The sequence below is a fragment of the Haliaeetus albicilla genome, chromosome 2 (assembly GCF_947461875.1).
Source record: "Haliaeetus albicilla chromosome 2, bHalAlb1.1, whole genome shotgun sequence".
Classification (NCBI taxonomy): Eukaryota; Metazoa; Chordata; class Aves; order Accipitriformes; family Accipitridae; genus Haliaeetus; species Haliaeetus albicilla.
The window spans coordinates 50,064,526-50,084,724 of NC_091484.1; the positions used below are offsets into that span (position 1 = coordinate 50,064,526).

Below are 20,199 nucleotides of genomic sequence, written 5' to 3' on the forward strand. Positions count from 1 at the left end.
GCTTTTGCTGCATCGGTGTACTACCATAGCAACACAAAGGTTGAGAAGTACTCTCCAGTTCTCTGTCATAAGCACTGTTAAAATGTCAAAGAATGGCAGTGGCTTCATGGTTTTGTTTCCATTCACAACCTTTGTCTACATATAATCCAGTCATGATCCTTCTTTTATTCCTTATTTTTCTGCTGTGAAACAGGTTTAATTTTTTCAGTTCAGAGCTACACAGAGGAAGATATGATGGTGTTTGTTCAGAACAAGGTTGTGTGTTTGTGGGCTGTGCTGTTTGGTTTTTCTGATGCAGGAAAATGAGTTGCAGTATCAAAGATCACCAAATGTCAGAAATCTCTTTTAAGATAAAGTTGCTGATCTGGTGATACAGTTATTTTATAACCAAAGTGATATCACATGCTATTCTTTTGATTCCAGACTCTATGACAATTTTAAAACAGGAACATTTGTTCTGTATAAGAGTACATCTCGAGATTTTGAAGTTCATGTTCGCCAGTGGGACTGTGGAAGTCTTCGCTACCCAACATCCTGTAACTGTGGCTTTGTTGCCAAAGAAGGAAGTGATATAATTGCATTTGACATGTGCAGTGGTCAGCTACGTGAGTCACAGCCACACTTATCTGTAATAAATAGAGACACAACAGGAAGTAATGTCAGAATCACTGAATCCTATCTGGGAAGAAAAGTAACAGTAAGTAGTAAATAATTGCTTGCAGATGTAATGATTATCTCAGCAATTATTTTTACCAATTCACACCAACTTCAGAACTAAAACATGTTTTATTTTCTGCAGTTAATCAATAGCATAATGTTTATTTTACAGCCGTAGTCCTTTGGCCAGTGTTTTGCTTGTAAGTGAAGGATGTTGTCCTCAAAAACAAGGATGTGTCAACATGCATTCCTTTCTGGAACCATGTTGTCAATCACAGTGTACAACCCTTGTGTGGAAGGTGCAGTTTTCAGATTCAGATATGCGCTTATTTAGCAGCCCTGATGTTCCAGAATGAGATCTCTGTGGGCTCTTTTTCACTCATGCCAGTGTCATATAGGAAGGCTGTGCATGCAGATAATTAAGTATGCCAAATGACATCCACAGAATTAGAAGTGTAGATGGTTTCTCTAGAGAATGTGGCCCTCAGATAAAACATTCATGTTTACTTTTGTAATTTCCTGTAGATTTTCTTTTGTAGATAGAGTTGCTGTAGGACTCCACTGAATTTCAAGTGAAGCAGAATGTGAAAATGAAGCCCTCAACTGCTCTTTAATCACTCTGTTGGTCTGGAAGGCAAGCCATAAAAACAGATACGCCTTTTCAACTTGGGTTTGGCTATCGGTATAAGACTATTTTAAATATTTAACTTTTATCTGAAGCACTTCATCTGAAGACCTCGGATATGAAATATTAAGATGGCTAGGCAATAGAGAAATTAAAAGGACACTGAGGAACCAGAAGAATTAAGTCACTTGCTGAGATTTGTACAGCAAGTTAGTAATAGAAACAGCATTTAAACTTGCAGTGGATTTTGTTCTTGAGACTTCTAGTATTTCTTTCAAGAGATTGTAAAGTTCCCTAAATTAAATAGTAGATATTTGAGGCTATTCTGAGGTATCTAGAACAATGAGGATCAGCTTTGCAGGTAGAAAGTGACTCTATATTAAGCTACTAACACAGGGAATCCTGTAGCTGACAAAAAGTAAGTTGAGAAGGGTGCTGTCAAAAGAGTCTATTCATATTACCAGAATCATCCGTTTCCATATGCTATCATGTGAAGAGTGAGCAGCCTAGCTGATTTTTGATTCTCTGTGGTTTTGCTGTCACTGACCTTCCACAATATACCTGCTAATGATGAATGAAGTTTATGGACCTATAGTGCACCATCTAGCTGCCTGCTAAGGTTGAGATGTACAGGGGTTTTATTTACAGGGCTTCACGTGAAGAAGAAATAGTGAAATTTGTCTGATCCAGAATAGTTAGAGCAAGAGTTTAATGGGATGTCTTTATATTCCTGGCCTTTTCCAATTGTTCCTTGCCAACAAGCACACCTGCTTTCATTAGGTAAAATAAAAATCATGTTTCTCATGATGATATCATCAATCTCTTTCTAGGTTTTGTTTTCTTCTGGAGCTTTCGTTCGTGCTGATGTGAGTGAATGGGGAATGAGCATAACACTTAGGGCACCCAGTTCAGATTACAGACATACAATGGGACTCTGTGGCACCTTTGACGGAAGTGCAGAGAATGACTATCACACTGCAAGTGGGGTGGAAATCCCAAACCATGCTAATGTTCCTTTTTCTTTTATTAAGGAATGGAGGTAACAAAATACTGTTTCACTCAAATGTCATCATTTTTGGTTTAACCTTTCCTTCACACTCTTAAAAACTTGTCAAAATAATAAAAAATCTTCCTAAGTTTTTAAGTTAATGTTAGAATGTCATCTTTACATTCCATAATTAATTTCAGAGAAAATTGAAATTGAAGTGCCAAATTAATATTTAAGTGGTATGATATAAGATGAGTTTGAGTAGGTTTTGAATAAAGTATCAAGGTATACAGAAAATATCCACTCTTCTCAATTCTTCTATTACAAGTTACCCTCATGGTTTTGTGATTTAACTGGTCTTTAAATATAGCTGTATGCTGCAGATTCTGTGATCTATGCTGTAGAAGTATGAAACGACAAAAAGCAAAACAAATGTTAAAGCTTTACTAAAACAATGAAAATAGTTCAGATACAGTTTCATATTTTTCTTTCTTCTCTAGAATTTCACCAGGAGATAGCTTGTTTGACAAGACACCTGCTTCTTTAACATCATCTAGAAAAATAGCCTTCTGCGACTGTGCACTTGAAAATACTAGATTATATCGATCAGTGAATAAACTAGAGACAGTTTCTCAGTCAGAACTTCCTCTGTCTTGTAAAGAAAATGAAAACGGTAGATTTCTTTCTTTGATACCAGGACTGGATGTCACTGCTGAGTTTCTTGGTCCTGTCGATCTTGTCAGAGGCTTAAAGAAACGTTCGTCTGCACATGAAATGGATTCATCTACACTTCTGCAGAGGGAGGATAGTCAAACCGAACTTCACAAAACATCACTAGTAAATACACGTGTCTCTACAACCTCAGTGGGAAATACTGATGTAGGAAGAAAAGGAACTTCAAGCTCAGGCCTTAGAAGAGATTCTCACCGTTATAGTAGTCATCTTCACGAAAGTCAGTCTGTTACAAGTAGGGGGAAGCGCCAAAATTATTATGAATACCATCCAGTTTTTCTATTCCAAAGTCTTAGCCAAACAGACTTAGAGGGATATAGTTATTTTTTCCCAGAGGACCATGCCACTGACACAGACCAAAAGTTTCTTCCTTCTTGGCCCACACCTTCTGGCCTCACTGAGTCTAGCACTTTGTTACTATGCCAGCAGGCAATAGCTAATTCCAGTATAGGAAGATCTTGTGGTGGCCTTCTTGGCCGGCGAATAGAGGATGCGGTCAATATGTGTGTTAAAGATTTGCTGCTGAAAGATGACCTCAGTTGGGCAGAAGCTTCCTTAGCTCTTCTAGAGAATGAATGTGAGAAAAGAGTTTTAGAAGAAATAAATTACAACCAACAGGAACTTGAAGGGTCGGTTGAGAGCCTACTTATTGCATTAAAGTGTCCCAGTCTCTGCAGTGGTAACGGGGAATGTACAGAATGGGGCTGTGCATGTTTTCAAGGCTATAGCTCATATGACTGCAGCATACTGTCTGGTAAGTGGGGGAAAAAAAAAAGATTTACTTAAATAATGTTCTCAATGTTTGTGCAACATACATTTATTTTTCTGCCTTTCTCTCTTGCTTTTGTACGCTGACAAGGGTTCCTTATGGTGGCCCTGTTTGTTATCCAGCAATTTAGTTCCAGTTTAATGCAGCCATAATTGTGTTCTATTCAGCTTTCTTGTTTCCAAAGGGCAAAACATGGACTTAGTTTCTGATAATGTCAGATTTAAAATATTTACCACTCAGCAAGTTTGCAGTCCAGAACATTGCCCCAAGAGATTAGAAATGTTTCCATACTCTGTCTTCTTCAGGGAAGATCTGCCACATGCATCCATTCCCTAATTTTATATAGTCTATGTGATCCTGTTTATTAACTGTAAGTGGGATGTTTTTCTCTTTGGTGATGTTACATCTCTGTAAGCTAACTATGTCAGAAGTGGTGGGAGCAGAATTGATGGTGAAGAAAAAAGTAGTAAAGCAAATAGAGCTGGACAGGGTTGTTTGGTTTTTTTTTTAATAAATAAGGCATTCACTAAAAATTCAGTTAAGCAGGTACACTGGAAAAATATGAAAAGTACTACAAAAATCAAAACCCTTTCAAAACAGAACCTGTTAATATTTTGTTTTGCAATGGTGTTTTTGTTTTGGTGACCCATTTAAAAGCAAATAGAGAAAGAGGTAAGAGAATAATAAAAAGAAATATTTTATTCCTCTTGAAGTCAAATAGACTGGTTTTACTTCATAAAAACTATTTTGGAGTGTTCTAATCTTTGTCAGTTTATTTCCTGAAATAACTTCCACTTGAGATGTTTTTGTTTAGTCTTTAAACAAAAAATTCCCATTATAAATTATTGTATAACTGTAACCTTTCCAGTTCCTATTACTAGGGCCTGAGTTTCATTTAGATTTTATTCTGCAAGTGTGATGTAAAGAACCATAGATGAGAAAGCAAAACACATATTCACAAGTGTTTGTTACCAGATGAATGTTTTCTCTGCTTCATAATACTCAAGTTCCAAGAGAAGACAGAAGCTTAGCTTTAAAGTTAAGGTTCATTTTAACAATAAAAAATGTTTCTCTTTATGCCTTTCTTCAGCTGGGTCCAGATTTAATTGTTTACATAGTTTTCTTAGTTGGATAGAGAAATAAACATACTGCTTAATGTAAATGCATATGAACGAGTTAATATACTGACATTCATTGTCTAATCTCTACTTCAAAGACCAGGCTCCAGAAATTACAGAGCTGGAGAATGCTGGGCTGTGCAATATTCGACAGTATGACTGCACATCAGTAAGAGCTTTTGGACATGGCTTCAGGGAGTCATTGAATCTGAAATGTGAGATTATCAAATTACAGGTAGGTCTGCCTGAATAGTAACAATTACATTTTAAACTTCTCAGAGAACGAGGGAAAAAATGTCTAACATATTATTCATCGATGTGGGTACAACCCAATGCTTTAGTAGAAGCTAAAAGCAAAGGCACTGAGCACTTTGCAGCAGACACTCAAGTCTTTGCAACATTGCCATTTCCTCCATGATAAGAGAAATACTAAACATAATGGGAATGTTCAGCAGCCGAGAGGGAGATAACAGCATATGGCAGCTATCCATCAGAAAAGGGCAAGGGCAGCCCTTTTAGCAGCAACCAGTACATCATTGTTCGGTTTTTTAAGTGCTTATGGAGAGGAATTGAAGTACCAGTTCTTTGAAAAAGGACAGCAAGGTTAAAGACATCATTGCTAGATTTCTGTCTCAAATCTAATGCTTGAAGTAGCCCTTTTATAAACATAATAAATCTGTTACGAAAAGAGAAAGGCATTTTTGATGTGTTGTCCATTTCCCTGGAGTAGAATACCACAGCTATTTAGTGATGTATGTGAGCTCTATACCCCAGGTTTGAACAGGAGATTAAAAATGTTGCACTGTAAACTAAGAGGAATCTGTACAGAGAGACTGTTGTTACTCAGACCTAGAATTTGCTCAAGGCAAATTTACAAGAAGTTTACAAGTGTTAGCTTGGAATAAACAATTGGCAATTACAAGTTTTTATGTCAGGTTAGACATGAGAATAAAAAAAGCTTCAAAGTAAAATTGGGTTTCATTGATGTGATGATGGTGGGGGGCAAGGGGGGAGAAGATGGTGAAAGGGGAACTATTCAATGGGAAAATTTTGTTCTTGAGACAAAAGTTTTCCTTAGCTAGTTCCAGCAGATACTAAAATTATTTTGACAGATTAAGCAATGCTGGCTATAGATTTTTCTTAAACATAACATGTATCCACTTATCTGCAAGTTGGCAAAGTCGAGAGTAAGCTCACACTCCATTAGATTAAAAGACTTTTAGACCAAGATCATAGTGAGACAATTATTGGGAGTTCACTTATCACAGTTTAAAATGTCTCAGTTTTAACTCAAGGCAAGATATTCTGATATAACACTCTTTGTGGTGGTGTATTTGGCTGCCAACTACAGAAACTTTCTATTTGATCACTTTCATTGATGATCTTCTCGCTGACAAGAGCCAGGTAAGAAAATGAATACTACTGCTGTTATCTGCAGTTGAGGAGGAAGCTGAGACAAAAGAAAGGATGTTTTGGGGGTTTTTGGGGGGGGGGGGTGTTTGGATGGGTTTTTTTGTGTTTAGTTTTGTTTGTTTAATTTTCAGGCTGGAGTAATAGTGACTTTATGCAAATGTCAATGGACTTGCAACAGTATAGAACTCCACATATTTTGAGATTTAACTTAAATGATCAAAATTTCATAGAAGAGGCATTTTGGCAGAATTTAGAGCTAATACACACTGAATTTCTTATTTTTTTATATTTCCACTTTTGAAAATTTAAATCAAATCCATTGTCCATGGACTGTCCTACCATGTTAGGAAGGATGTGTATCTCATGGATGATGCTAACAGAGGTGATTCAGAGAATTCTGTATTGAAGTACCTCACAGATGCAGGACTATGGCACACCTTTTGTTAGAGGTTTGGGTAGGACATGGCGAAGGAACCTGTGGTTATACAGATCCAGAATTTACTAAGATTTTTGTAAAGGATGAGAGTGTGTTTAACCTCCCCCAAACAAAAATACCATTTTAGTTCCTTATTTACTTTGAACTGCAGAAGTTTTTCTATGAACCTAATGAATGCTAGTAGATCTAGAAGGTTTTTTAATTGGGTTTTGAAAGGTTAATTTGTTTCTGAAAAAATTACCTGAACTTGCCTCCAGCTAGTAACAAAATGTTTCTGGAGAATAGACTGTATCATATTTCAAAAGTTACGGTACTAAATGCACTCAGAATGACACATTTAGAAATATTTAGCTGTTACACTTTTACTCACCCTTGCTGTGAATTCCTTAACTGAGTATGGGGTGAAAGAAAAACAAAATGGTTGGTTGGAACAAAAATTGCTTATATGTCTCTTCAGCAAAAGATTTTATTTTTCTGATATTTTACTGTTTGCAAAAATAAATAAATAAATACAAGGCCTCATCAGCAGATGACTCCCCATGTCAGGATTGGTATTGAATAAATGTCTTGATTGACTCCAGTAGTTGAAAAAATGTGCCAGCTCGGTAAAACCTAGTCAAACTCAGAATTATTTTGATTTTGCTGTTCTCTTGATTCTTAAGTCTGTCTGGATTCTTACTTCCATCTAACTTTATTTTCAGTATGCTTATGCCTGCTTCCACATCAATACTTCAGTCAAATAGTATTATCAACCGTATTCTGTTACGTTGAACTCTCAAGATAGATCCTTTGATGACTCGTCCTCACTGCAGTTTAGAAGAAAAGTCTACAGGATTAATGGTGTAATCTATTGGCTTGTGCAAGGGCTTAATGGCTAACTGCCAGTATTCCCCCAGCACCCAGAATGATACCTGAGCCCTGCCAAAAACCTCATCTGTTCCTTTGACTAAAGCTTGTCCTCTCATAGGAGCAGAGATGGAGAGGGATAGAGGCACTTATACATAAGATCAGTGCTGTTAGAGGATCACCCACTGCTTAACCCTGCTATTACCCTCTAGCTGGAAGAACTGTTTGTCCTTGGCAATGCAGTGCCAAAGGGCCGTGCAGCAGGAAAGACTTCTCTGCCTTTTCTTCCACAGTAGCAGGCTTAGGTAGAAATCTATGTGTGCAAATAATGGTATTTAATATTTCCCACTGCGTTCTAATCCAGAGACATTAGACTTGTTCAAACACCATGTAATACATGGGTTTTTTTTCCTGATAAAAATATTTTCATAATGTATTTCACTGAAAAACAGATTTTCTGTCTTAACATTTAGTATAGTGATCGACAATGGATTCCTGGAGAACCTCTAACTATGCCAGCTGCCTTCCAAAATGCCAGGACTGTCGACTGCCAGTTACCAAATGATGGCCAGCAGTCTGATGTCATGGATCTGGTTGATGATAAACCCATTACCAAGTGGCAAATAAAGGTACTCGCAGAAATTTCAAATATTCACTTACAGGTATTCCTATTAGGATGAAAATATATTACATAGATATTATCCTTTTTTTAATCATACTAAATGTGGAACTCAGCTTGCTTAACTTGGGCTCTCAGTTTCATCACCTAAGCTTAAGTATTGAGTGCCATTTGAGAGTGTTCTTCTGCAAGGGGACTGGTAGATACGACCTAGGACCTACAGAGACACATGTTGTTCAAGAGTAGAAGTTAAAGGCTAGTTGGTTACCCTAGAGCATTTCAAATGACATTAGACACATTTATGGGAAAAATGAGTTGAGCCCAGTCTACACGTACAAATCCCTGTGTGAGGTAGATATCTGAGCTCTCATACAGATTGAGTTAATGAAGACAATAGAGCCTACACACTATTCAGTTTACCTAAAGTAGACACCTACATGTGGTTGGTCAAATATCTGCCTAGACTTATTGGCAGGATTAATTAGATTTGTGATGACTATTATGAGAGTTTAAACAGCTAAATGTAGGTTGAGTTGAAGCTCATGCTAGCAGTTGACGTGGTGATACTTTGATACCTGGATGGGTTAATAAATTTTTATTTTACATCTTGCAGATTTCTAATGATGGATTCATTTATAGCAACTCTAAAACAATGATATTATATGACGGAGCCTGTCAGGCATGTGAACCACAGGAATCTGGGTTATGTGCATTAAGGGTATGTATTTCCATTACTTTCTATTATGAAAATACGCGTCTTTTCAGGCAGAAAAAAATGTAGAAAAATCAGCAGAACGTACCCAGTTCTTCTTTCCAACAGGGATTTTCCATGCATAGAAATAAGCACAGAAAGAGAAGCTGGGATGAGGCAATTTTGAATCAAAAAAATCAACCCAAAACCACTTCATATAATTACCAAATAAAACCAAACATGCTGTCAGTTGTTTAGATTTAAAAACAACCATAGTCATTTAGTGGAAGTGCAGAATAGATTAGATTTTATCTGACACTTTAAAAATTCATCCAGATTTATTGTTTGATAACCCAAAATTAATGAATCACACTGTCATTTCTCTAAAAGGAGAAAACGTGCAACATAGATGGACTCTGTTACGGTGAAGGTGACACAAATCCAACCAGCCCTTGCTTACTCTGCAGACCTGACGTATCAAAGTTAACTTGGTCAGTTGTTGAAAGTAAGTTCTAAATAGTTTGGTTTTTTTTTTTAATAGCAAGAAGTTGAAAATCGACTAAGTTTTTAAATTTATGGAAATAGTGAAGTTTTAAGTTTAACTAGTTAAGTGTTTCATTTAAAGCTTAGTACTCACTACTTTAGCCTGTAATTTGATTTTGGTTTTCATCTGACATTTCTCCTAATTTTTGAAAATGATATTTTGTTTTCCAAACCATACATGTAAAAGTCACGCTTTTTTTTTTTTTCTTGCCCAGCTCCCCCCAGTAGCCGTTACAAATAACTAATGAAAATTAACAGCTCTCAGCCTAATTGGCACTTTGAAGTCTTTTGATATTTGGCACAGCTACATCCACAAATGTTTGTCTTCAACGTTTAGGAATAAAAGATATTTTCCAACAAATGACTGATACCAAACAAGAGGAGAACACAAACTGAATTAAATGGCATGTCATATTTATTATCCACTTAATATTTGGACATAATCCACATTGATGGCACAGATACGTGACCTAAACAAATACTTGAAAGTATATCCAAGGCTGTCATGCTTCCGTCCAGTTAGAAACCACACTATGAAAAGAAGACCCAAGTCTAGATTCTTCGTTTTCCTTCTCCACAGTACAAAGTTCTAGCCTAGAAGTTGTAGCTCTTTTGGCTCAGGTCTTAGTGTTTGGATATGCAAATCATATTCGTCCCTTCACCAAATGGGATGTCTTTTGGGGCTTTACTAGTAGCCATCCAGCCTGCCCCATCAACCCCAGTCTATAACATCTCAAATACAAGCATTCCATCCGTGTTTTCATGGGTGAATGTGCTGGCAAGACTCTGCCTGGATTAGGAAGGGTCCTGTATGAGTGGGAGTTCTGGTGCCTGTCTTGCTGAATCTTTTCCTAGTTCAAACTTGTACTGAAAGCCAAGGTAGCTATACCCATTCCAAAAGAATGAAACCTGAATGAAACGAAACTCATCCAGCAGTCAGGGAGTCAGGGGGTTTCCATGTTACAGCCATAGACTGGAATTCAATATTACCAGAGTCAGAAATGGGAGAAGAATGTAAACCAGAGGCAATTCCCCAAAACCAAGGAGCACCTCTTCTCCAGAGTGGATGACATTAGGAACGGGGTGTCAGGATCTAACTGCTGAGACACTGATTACAGCTGCTGCTCCCTTCCTGGTTTCTGCCACAGTGGGTGGGTTCCTGCTTGGAGTTGTCACTTCACTGTAACCCAAAACTTAGCAATCTTAATCACCTTCCTATGTCCCAACTTCAAAACCTACACTATCCTCAGGGCTTCTGCTTCTCTCTTTCACAGAACTTGTCCTGATGCTGGGGTTTTGTTTGTTTATTTTCACCTGGTATCTCTAGAAATCTAGCTATTCCTGCCAAATAGGTTAGAGCTCAACAGTGCAGTCTAAATAGACTAAGGCTTACTAGTAAGTTGTTGTGTGGTTGAAATCCTTCCTAGGGACCATGAGTGAATAACTTATTCCATCACCTCATGCTCAGTTTTGCCAAGATAGTCACTGCAGCCCATTATCAAGTATCACTTAACAATATCTATTCATTTGTTAAAGGAAACCGCAGTCACCTCTGAGTTTTATGTCTTCCTGTACTTCAGTCTGCAAACTATCTCTGCATAGGTAAAGTATAGTGGTTAAATTCGATAAATTCTGAGTTCTTTCTATGTATATAGATGCACTGCATCTTTACAAGCTCTTGTGTAGTATAAGTAATTTCTTGGTTATGTTGTTACAGTTGTCATGACAATATCTAGTGTTTTTCCTGTGCCATTCAAATGACATTAGAATTTAAGAGAAGTAATTACATGTGACTTCCTTAATAGAAAGATAGGCTCCTTTTAGTTTTTAAAAGTATATTGCAACTTTTGCTTAAAAAAGGAAAATATCTCCTTTGTTACAGACAACCAGCCTCCAGTGCTTGAAACTTTTCAGGGTATGCTACAGACTTTTTATGGAGAAGATTTTGTATATCAGTTTTTGGCTTCAGATCCAGAGGGCTCTGCTATTCAATTCACATTGGATTCTGGTCCAGAAGGTGCCAGTCTTTCCCCATCAGGTCTCCTTTTGTGGAAAGCTGTGTCAATGAATCTCCAGAAAATAACATTTTCTTTGACAGATGACTGCAACGCAAAGACTAAGGTAGAAATAGAGGTAATGAATATTACAGTAAAATGACACCTACTAGTAAGATGTTTAAGATACCTAATTACAAAACTCATTGCTAGTTCATTAAAAAAAAGAAAACTGTCTTATTGGGCATGTCTTGTAGGTCAGTGTAAAATCGTGTGATTGCCTAAATAATGGCTCATGTGTGACAAACATTAATTTCCCACCTGGAAGTGGAAGATATCTTTGTGTGTGTGTGGCTGGATTTGAAGGCGATCTCTGTCAAGTGAATACTGATGACTGTAAACTTAACCAGTGTGGTATTGGCAGATGTGTGGATGGAATAAACAGCTATTACTGTGAATGTCCACCTGAACTTCAAGGTAAATTGCTACTTTATTTACACACATTTATCACATTTAGTGATAAATAGGAGTTTCTAATTTTATGTCTACAATTTTTGTAAAAAATTTTTGACTATAAATAGCTTGCTGCTAGGGTTTGAGGAAATTTTATGGTCTTGTGATAAAATTATAAGATATACTTCAAGATTTTTCTGGCATGAATACAATGGCTGTTTATATTATGAGAGCAAATTTCCATGGTTTTCCTCTGCAGAGGTAAACTCAGCAACATGGTGAAACATGGGAGCGATGAATTTGGTTACAGTGTGATTCCTCCTATGCCTGCAGATAAAAATGTAGTCCTCACAGCCCATCTTCTCTGTATTCCGCAATAAGCAAGATACTTGATATAAGATGTAAAAATGTGAATAGCAAACCTAGTCAGCTGTACTTATTAGATGTACTGAAATAGTTTGCACTTGATAGATGCCCTTTTTGTATTTCAGCACCTGCATACATTCTACTTTTATAAACAGACTGTCAAAGTCTAGTGACATGAAATTATAAAAAAACCCAAATCTGTATTTCAATGCAGGTAAAAATTGTCAAGATGACGTAGATGAATGTGTATCCAGTCCTTGCTTCCCTGGAGTATTTTGCTTCAATACTTTCGGTTCTTACTATTGTGGTCCATGCCCAAATAATCTGCAAGGAGATGGGAAGTCATGTTATGGTAAAATTATTTGTTTTTCAGAAGAATGCTATTACCTTATTGTCATTCAGATAAGGTATCTTTGGTTGTGCTTCATGTTTCTAACAGTAACTTAGAACTCTTTTCAGTAGTCAGCAAAACAGGACTGTGTCTCTGACTGTGGATGGCTGGGACAGAATCTCAGTTGATGACAACATCAGACTGCACTGAGTCACGTAGTTGTAAAACACTTTTTCAGGCTACTGGAAAAAAAAGATAAAAAATAGCCAAATTCATATCAAAGTAGAATACAATGAAATGTTGGGGGGTTTCTGCATTATTTTCATAATATGAGCAATTATTGACAAAATATTTTTCTATCAGATTGCTTAACATAGAACCCAAATCAAGGCACTTGCCAAATAAGGTGCCCAAACATTTATTTAAAATGCAATTACTGAATAACTTGTATTTTTAAAATAACTCTACTGAAAACTTTTAAGAAGCAATTTTTACTCTTTATCTGCTTTCTGAATTTTGAGTTATCTTTATGTATTAAAACTTTAACTCTGTAATTTATTTGCAGTTGAAACAAAAGTAACTACTAATGTGTTTTCACATCTTTTGTTTTTAGGAAGCTTTGAGGACACTAATGTTGAAAGAAAGGATTCCATGGGAGAAACTGGAGGGAATAAAGGTGATTTTCTCGTGAAGAAAATGGAATTTCTGATTCACATACTGATAAGAATATAGCTGGCAATTAAAGGTTCTAGTCAGTTTTATGTTATTCACTTTAATTTTTCCATTTGACTCAATTTAATTCATTATTGGCATTGTATTCTGATGTGAAAAATGAGACTGAAATGTCAATATCAACAAATCCCTTAGGTCAGTCAAGTCATTTTATTGACAGTGTAATGTATGATGTTCTTATCGTTGCCTTTTGTTTTTGTGACTAACCACTGACATAAAATAGGTAACGTGGGGATAGGCACATCTGTTATATGAGATAAGCAAAAGTTTATGGCATTATGTTGAATGCCATTTTCCTACTTTAACTCAAAGGAAAGGTGAAGGGTATGGCAAGTGAATGTCTTAATTCCAAAACTCCGTAAATGCTGTTGCTGGCATTTCTAGTTCTGTGCCTGCTGGGGCTTTCTTTGCAGGAAATTTTTGTGTGTCTTTCCCCTTTAGCTCTGAATTGTTAGTGGGGGAGGAGGAAAACTCTCTCACTCCACTGCCAGTGCTGGATAATTCTTCATCGGCTGCAAAATGGTTTGCTTTTCAGCAGTGGGAGACAGCACTCTGTAATAAGATTCAGTGAAGTTTAACCTTTTGTAGACCATTTTCTAGTAAAATTCTAAATGGAGTTAGGGACAGAGATTAAGTTAGGTTGGATAATCTCCTCCAGTTTCATTCCTCCTCTGCCCCATAATGCTAAAAGCCCATATATGGCATTCTGCTGTTCTGGGATTACAGTGCCATCCTCCTTCCCACAACCCACCAGACCACCTGCTTTTTCTGGGCAGAATATGAAGAACTTTTCGTTCTCTTTGCACTCCTTTCAATGAGGAGACTGAATCAGCCTCTGTTGTTATAAAAAACATGAAATATCCCACTAATAAAACCCATGCAGAAACTTTAAGAAAGTTTGGGGAGTAAAACATGGTAATACTTTTTCTACAAGGTGGTGGATTATTCACCTAAAATACTGTCCATGGTGCATCAGTAAGTATAAGCATGTACATACTTGTGATTAAATATCTGCTTCTAGACTCTAGGTTTATTACTAGGGGTTAGACATACTGGTGAACCATAAGAAGTATCTTTTCTTTAAACTCTGTTTCAGTTTTCTAGTTGGAAGCACTATATGGAGCTGGTAATTTGCTCTGAGAGTAAAGCTGTTTATTGACCCAGTATGGGAAAATCTCTGCTGTCTGCCTCATATATATGGTGCTTTCTCCTTATCTTCCAGCCAAGAAAAGGCCATGGTGAGGGTGGGAAAGGACATACCCAGAATACCTTGATCTTCTCCAATTCTGCCAGTTAGGAGTTAGCTTCTACTGCATATGTATGTTCTGATGTAGCACACGGAGAGAATTCCTGAAGCACAGAATGAATGGGCTGTATGTTTTCTGTTCAGAAGGCATTCCTCACCTTCAGAAGCAAAAAAAAGTCTCATAATATTCCCATACTTTTTTCCCCTCTTTCTTTCTAACATGCTGTAGGTTTTCAACAATCATCCTTTGAGAAGGTTTTAAGCATCTCAGGCTATATTCCCAGTTCTACAGATGTCCCTGAGAGATTTATTTCTACAGAAGCAGTCAGTAGCAGCAATCTGCTAGGCTCCACAGTAAAAACAATCACCACTTGGAAGTCACTTAATTCTCAGAGAAGTGCTTCTGTACAACCTGCTGTTACTGGAAACATTGCTCATGCTCTCAGCGCCATCAGTGGTCACCTTGCTAACATGGAGGAGAGTTCTTCAGTACATGCTGTGATGACTGCATCTTCAAGGAACCATGCTGTATCACCTGAGAAGAAAAGAAGGGCACAAGTTGAGGCCTACAGCTATTTTGAGACCAGCAAGAAGACTTCTCCTAGCAGCAGAACAAATATAAGCAAAGGGCTTTCTTTGCCAAGCAAAGTGTTCAAAGGTGGAAATGCTCAGAGAGTTCAGCACCTGTTAGCCAAGCATAAAGCGAGTCCTTTACCTTTTGTCCTTGTTGAAGTCACTGTCCCACCAAAAATGCTTCCTGAAGAGCTGAGTGAAATAGTGATTCCTAAAGCAGTAACCTGTACCGATTTACCCTGTTTTCCTGGTGTACCTTGTGAGCCAAGTCAGGATGGAAGCATCAAGTGTGGTCATTGTCCTTATGGTTATTATGGAGATGGCTTCACTTGCAGAGGTATTACAAATGACTGCACTAAATGCTTTGCAGAAAAGAATCTTGTGACATCTTTATAACTTGAGAGTACATTGTTACTGTGTGATGAGTGAAATGCATAGAGTATTGAATTTTCTCATTTTCATTATTAACGTTGCCATAGCCTACAGGCTTTTAGTTTTGTGGATGCACTTAAAATATTTTTTGGATTTGTCTCAGGATCCCCACTTACGGGCAGGGACCTAATGGATTCTGTGTGATCTGTTCATTATGTTAGGCAAGACACAGTTGTGCTGAAATGCCACTTTCGTTCTCCTTATTCCTTTCTTTTTCTTCATTGCCTTTCAGCAAGATGTAGACAAACATGTGGCAAAAATATGGAGTGTGTGGCACCCAATATTTGCAAATGCAAGCCTGGTTATGCTGGTTATAACTGTCAGGCCGGTGAGTATGGCATTTTGATTTAGCCTGTGGTAACTTGTATCCACAAATTAATGATTTGAAGATCACTGTTGATTTTTTGCACAGCTCTATGCAGACCTGATTGCAAAAACCATGGGAAGTGCATTAAGCCCAATGTATGTGAATGCCTACCAGGATACAGTGGCTCCACTTGTGAGGAAGGTAATTAGAAGATTTTTCACTTTTGAATCCATAAATACCCAAAGGATGCTGTAAATAACTTCCGTGACTGTTGATTCTGACAGCAAAGAGGTGTGCTCATTTTACTTTTACTTTAACAGAACTCTCTGAGTAACATGTTGGTATATACCCTACTTTTTTTGATATACACTGTAAAAGTTGCTTGTGATGATTGGATATTTCTAAATTCAGCTTTCACAGTAAGTAGAAGAGTTGACCAGTGAATGTAGATGCCTCTAAGCTAAACATTCCCAAAGAGTGGGAAGTCCTGTCTGGAAATTGTCTCAAATTTCTTTTCTTCAGGATGACTGTTGGGCCTCTCTGTACTCTTGGAATTAAGTTGTTCTTGTGACTTATTCTTGTCAAAAGGCACTGCATACGTCTCATTATTTTATTTCCAGTTCTTTGCTCACTGTCAATTATTAACACTTCCCTTTTTCTAAAGCATAACCAAACCATGCATCTTTTTAGAGGTGATTTCTTGAACAACATAATTCTATATCTGCAGCACATTGTAAACCACCCTGCCAAAATGGAGGCACATGCTTGGCCAGAAATCTCTGCACCTGCCCATATGGTTTTGTGGGACCAAGATGTGATACAAGTAAGCAAAAAAACATAAAGGAAGAATACAGAACATTTCTCCCGTTCTTCAGGAGCAAGAAAGCAAATTACGGCTTGTTTTTTATGCACTCTGTCTAATGCTACCAAATGCCATAATACCTGTGCCACTTTGAAGGCTCCCATAGTTGGGCTTTTCAAACATTAGTTAGATAGTATTTGCACGTAACTTTGAAAACATAATGTACTATAAAAATTGCAGATAGTTTATTATTTATGATTCATGAATGTGGAAACATTGAGCACGTTGCATGTGTGATGCTACCTTCAGAACGAACACAGATGTTTAATATGTCCTTCAAGCTTTTTAACTTCTATCATCTTAAATTGGTTACATGCTGGGGTACATTCAGAAGTTGGTATCAGTGAATGGTAGGTCAGAAAAACTGGGATACAGGAAAACTGAATTCAGAACCACATTATGGGGTCTTTTCTTTTTACTTGACCTGAAAATCGGAAACTTTGCTGCGATCATAGCTGAAAAATTGGAGTTAGTCTCATGTAAATTGTCTTTTATGTATCGAATTCTACATGCTGCAATTTGGCAACTCCAAATTTTGGGTAGATGTCATACTGGTAATTTTTATCATTCAGAGAGTCCAAATTTAGACATGCTGTTTATATATCATTCACCTGAATGTGCCACTGCATTATTGACCCCAAATTGAGAAAATCCTTTGTTCATCGCTTCCTCAAATCCCAGGACTCTTCATTCTCAGTTTTTCTTGTTCTAGTTTCACTTGTGACACACACAAAAAATGGTGCTCTTTATTAAGCAATACTAAAGAGAATGAGATGTTGTCCTGAAGAAGTGATTCATGGTTTTCCACAGCAGATGTCTTTGCTCGTTAGTCTTGTGTCACTCTATGCATGCAGCCACAGTTGCTGAAGTGATGGAGGATACTGGAGTGAACTTTCTTGGAGTCCATCAAATCCATCATGTAGCATGGTCCATTTGTCTCTTCGTATTGAATTTCCCATTTTTTTTAGAATTTGTATTTGACATTTTCTAGATTTTTAACACTGAATATAACCAGACTGTGGATAATTACATGGAAATGTAATTACATTTTATTTACCTCTATAGTCTGGTGCTAGCTTTTTATGGCTTTGAGACTGGATTAATCTATTCAGCAATTCCTCTTCAACTAGTGGAATTGTGTGTTATTTCCAGTGTTAATATTTGGGAAAGAACTGAAGGATGAATCAAGCATGATTTGTAACATATCTCTTTCTCTCCCCCCCCCCCCCCACTTCCCTCCTTCTTTGTTTCTGCCCAACTTCTTGGATGGTAGTGGTTTGCAACAGACACTGTGAAAATGGTGGTGAATGTCTTACTCCAGACATCTGCCAGTGTAAACCTGGGTGGTATGGACCTACATGCAGTACAGGTAACACTCCTGCAACTTCCATGTTCCTGGGAAAGCATCCGTAGGACCTCCCGTAATTTGAAATTTGGAACCGTGTGGCTCAGACAGCAGCAGTGGGCAGCTGCTTACTGCCGCAGAGCCCCCACACTCTCTCTTGTCTCTGCATGTTAGTTCTGCTGCCAGCAGCACCTCCAGAAAGTCTAAGACTGGTCCTAAAATTCTGGGTAAAGATTTTATGTGAATGGTGTTACCTGCAGTTATCTTAGGTGTTTAATTCCTGTCTTTGCAACAGAAGCACACATTTTATAGAGTTTTATTTGGGTGTCATGCTTCCCACTCTTCCTGACCCTGTTTCTGCAGCAATTTGTGACCCTGTGTGTCTCAATGGTGGTTCGTGTGCTAAGCCAGATGTTTGCCTCTGTCCTCATGGATTCTTTGGTGCCCAGTGTCAGAATGGTAATCTTTTTTTTTTTTTTTTCCCCCCTCCTCCCTGCTTAGCTGCTGTCATGAGGAAATCTGTGAGAAAACATTGTTACCTTAAGACACAAAATTCACAATCAAGTCAGGTACCTGAGAAGTGGTGCAAAACAGAGATTACATTATTTTTTAGATTTTATGGCTGATTCAGTGAATGTCCAAGGCGAAAGGAGACTCAAAATTTGCCGTGTCTTCCACTCAACTTTTGAGCACTGTTCAACCAGTTCCATTGTATATTATGTAATCTGGTTACTCATGTACACGTACAGTTGCCAGCCTTGACCACTTTTTATCCGATTTTGTCTTTACTGTTGACATAGGCACCAATCCACATTAATATGACTTTTACAAGACAGGCCTGATAGTGCTGAACATTTGTATAAGCTATCAGAATTTTAGTGTTGCATTCTTGTTTCCTAGAAGTATATTGCTAAAAGTAAAACAAAATGCAAACTACAGCCTTTTCCTCCTGTTTGTATCTTTTAGCTGTCTGCAGCCCGCCTTGTAAGAACGGTGGTCATTGCATGAGAAATAATGTCTGTGCTTGTCCTAATGGGTACACAGGCAGAAGATGTGAAAAAAGTAAGCCAGTGTTAAAATCCTTCCAGGATCCAAAAGTAACCAGTAAATTATTCTGTAATCAGTTAACTGTATTAAACAGCAGATGTTTTTTATTTTAAGGTGTCTGTGAGCCAAGATGTATGAATGGAGGAAGGTGCGTAGGGCCAAATGTTTGCTCTTGTCCTTCAGGATGGAGAGGAAAAAGATGTAACACTCGTAAGTATCTTGTAGCTAACAGCAGAACCATACCTCAGAAGTAATATATGACTAAAGGACACCTCTGTCCACACAAGTAATATGAAGTTAGTGCCAAAGAACTCAAGAATATACACACATTGAAAAAATAATGGTCTATAACTTGGCGGCAAAATTTAGGATGGAGAACTAATACTGTGCAGTTCTTAGGCTAAATCATGAGACCAGAATATCTTTTAAATTTTTGTATAGCAAATAATACTTTTTTCTTTCTTAATTCTTGTCTAAGTAAGAAACATCTGTATTTCTGCAAAGAGCTGAGTCATACAAGTGAAAGAATCTCAATTTGTACTGGAGGATATAAAAGTAGATATAACAGAAAAAGAAGTACAGTGAAAGACTGGAAAACTGTGGAAACGTGGGAAATGATTGGAATAGAAGATGCAAAGGACACAAGCTCTTTAGGAAAGGTAGAAATAGTCTATGATGGTAGTACAGCTGTGGGTCACATTGTATCTTAACGAAGATATTGATGGTGCATAAATAAAATGTGGCAGCGTGGATAAAAGCACAATCTGTATGAAAATCAACATGAGGATGAGTGGTAGAAATCCAATAAAGTGTTAGTGTCTGTCATAGTACCCACCCGAGACTCAGATATTGATACGGCCAATGAGCTCTCTAATGGCATGGAGGAAAAACAAATTTCCCTGTATTACTTTCTGTAATTATTGGAAAGTTTTATTGAAGAAAATATTACCCATATTGACATGGGTGAGATATTCTTGGACACTATGGAAGAGAGATTTGATTATGAAACAGTCAATTAACCAATGAGAAATAATAGTGGTTTCGATTATGGCTTAATAAGCAGGGATGAATGTG

At 37.4% G+C, this 20,199-nt stretch overlaps 1 protein-coding gene across 4 annotated transcripts in view; it reads left to right on the forward strand.

Moving 5' to 3' along the window:
* VWDE (von Willebrand factor D and EGF domains) overlaps positions 1-20,199 on the forward strand; it is a 42,444-nt gene that overhangs the window by 18,260 nt on the left and 3,985 nt on the right. For all 4 annotated transcript variants that reach the window (XR_011322738.1, XM_069774315.1, XM_069774300.1 and 1 more), the window contains exons 10-28: positions 424-697; positions 2,113-2,321; positions 2,771-3,756; positions 4,988-5,124; positions 8,058-8,213; positions 8,817-8,921; positions 9,285-9,399; positions 11,320-11,570; positions 11,689-11,908; positions 12,465-12,602; positions 13,195-13,257; positions 14,789-15,469; positions 15,797-15,892; positions 15,977-16,072; positions 16,599-16,694; positions 18,007-18,102; positions 18,442-18,537; positions 19,045-19,140; positions 19,240-19,335. Coding sequence is in view for 3 of the 4 variants with exons in the window: in XM_069774315.1 (XP_069630416.1) it covers positions 424-697; positions 2,113-2,321; positions 2,771-3,756; positions 4,988-5,124; positions 8,058-8,213; positions 8,817-8,921; positions 9,285-9,399; positions 11,320-11,570; positions 11,689-11,908; positions 12,465-12,602; positions 13,195-13,257; positions 14,789-15,469; positions 15,797-15,892; positions 15,977-16,072; positions 16,599-16,694; positions 18,007-18,102; positions 18,442-18,537; positions 19,045-19,140; positions 19,240-19,335 (4,007 nt within the window). In the remaining variant the exon portion in view is untranslated. The remainder of the gene's footprint in view (positions 1-423; positions 698-2,112; positions 2,322-2,770; positions 3,757-4,987; positions 5,125-8,057; positions 8,214-8,816; positions 8,922-9,284; positions 9,400-11,319; positions 11,571-11,688; positions 11,909-12,464; positions 12,603-13,194; positions 13,258-14,788; positions 15,470-15,796; positions 15,893-15,976; positions 16,073-16,598; positions 16,695-18,006; positions 18,103-18,441; positions 18,538-19,044; positions 19,141-19,239; positions 19,336-20,199) is intronic.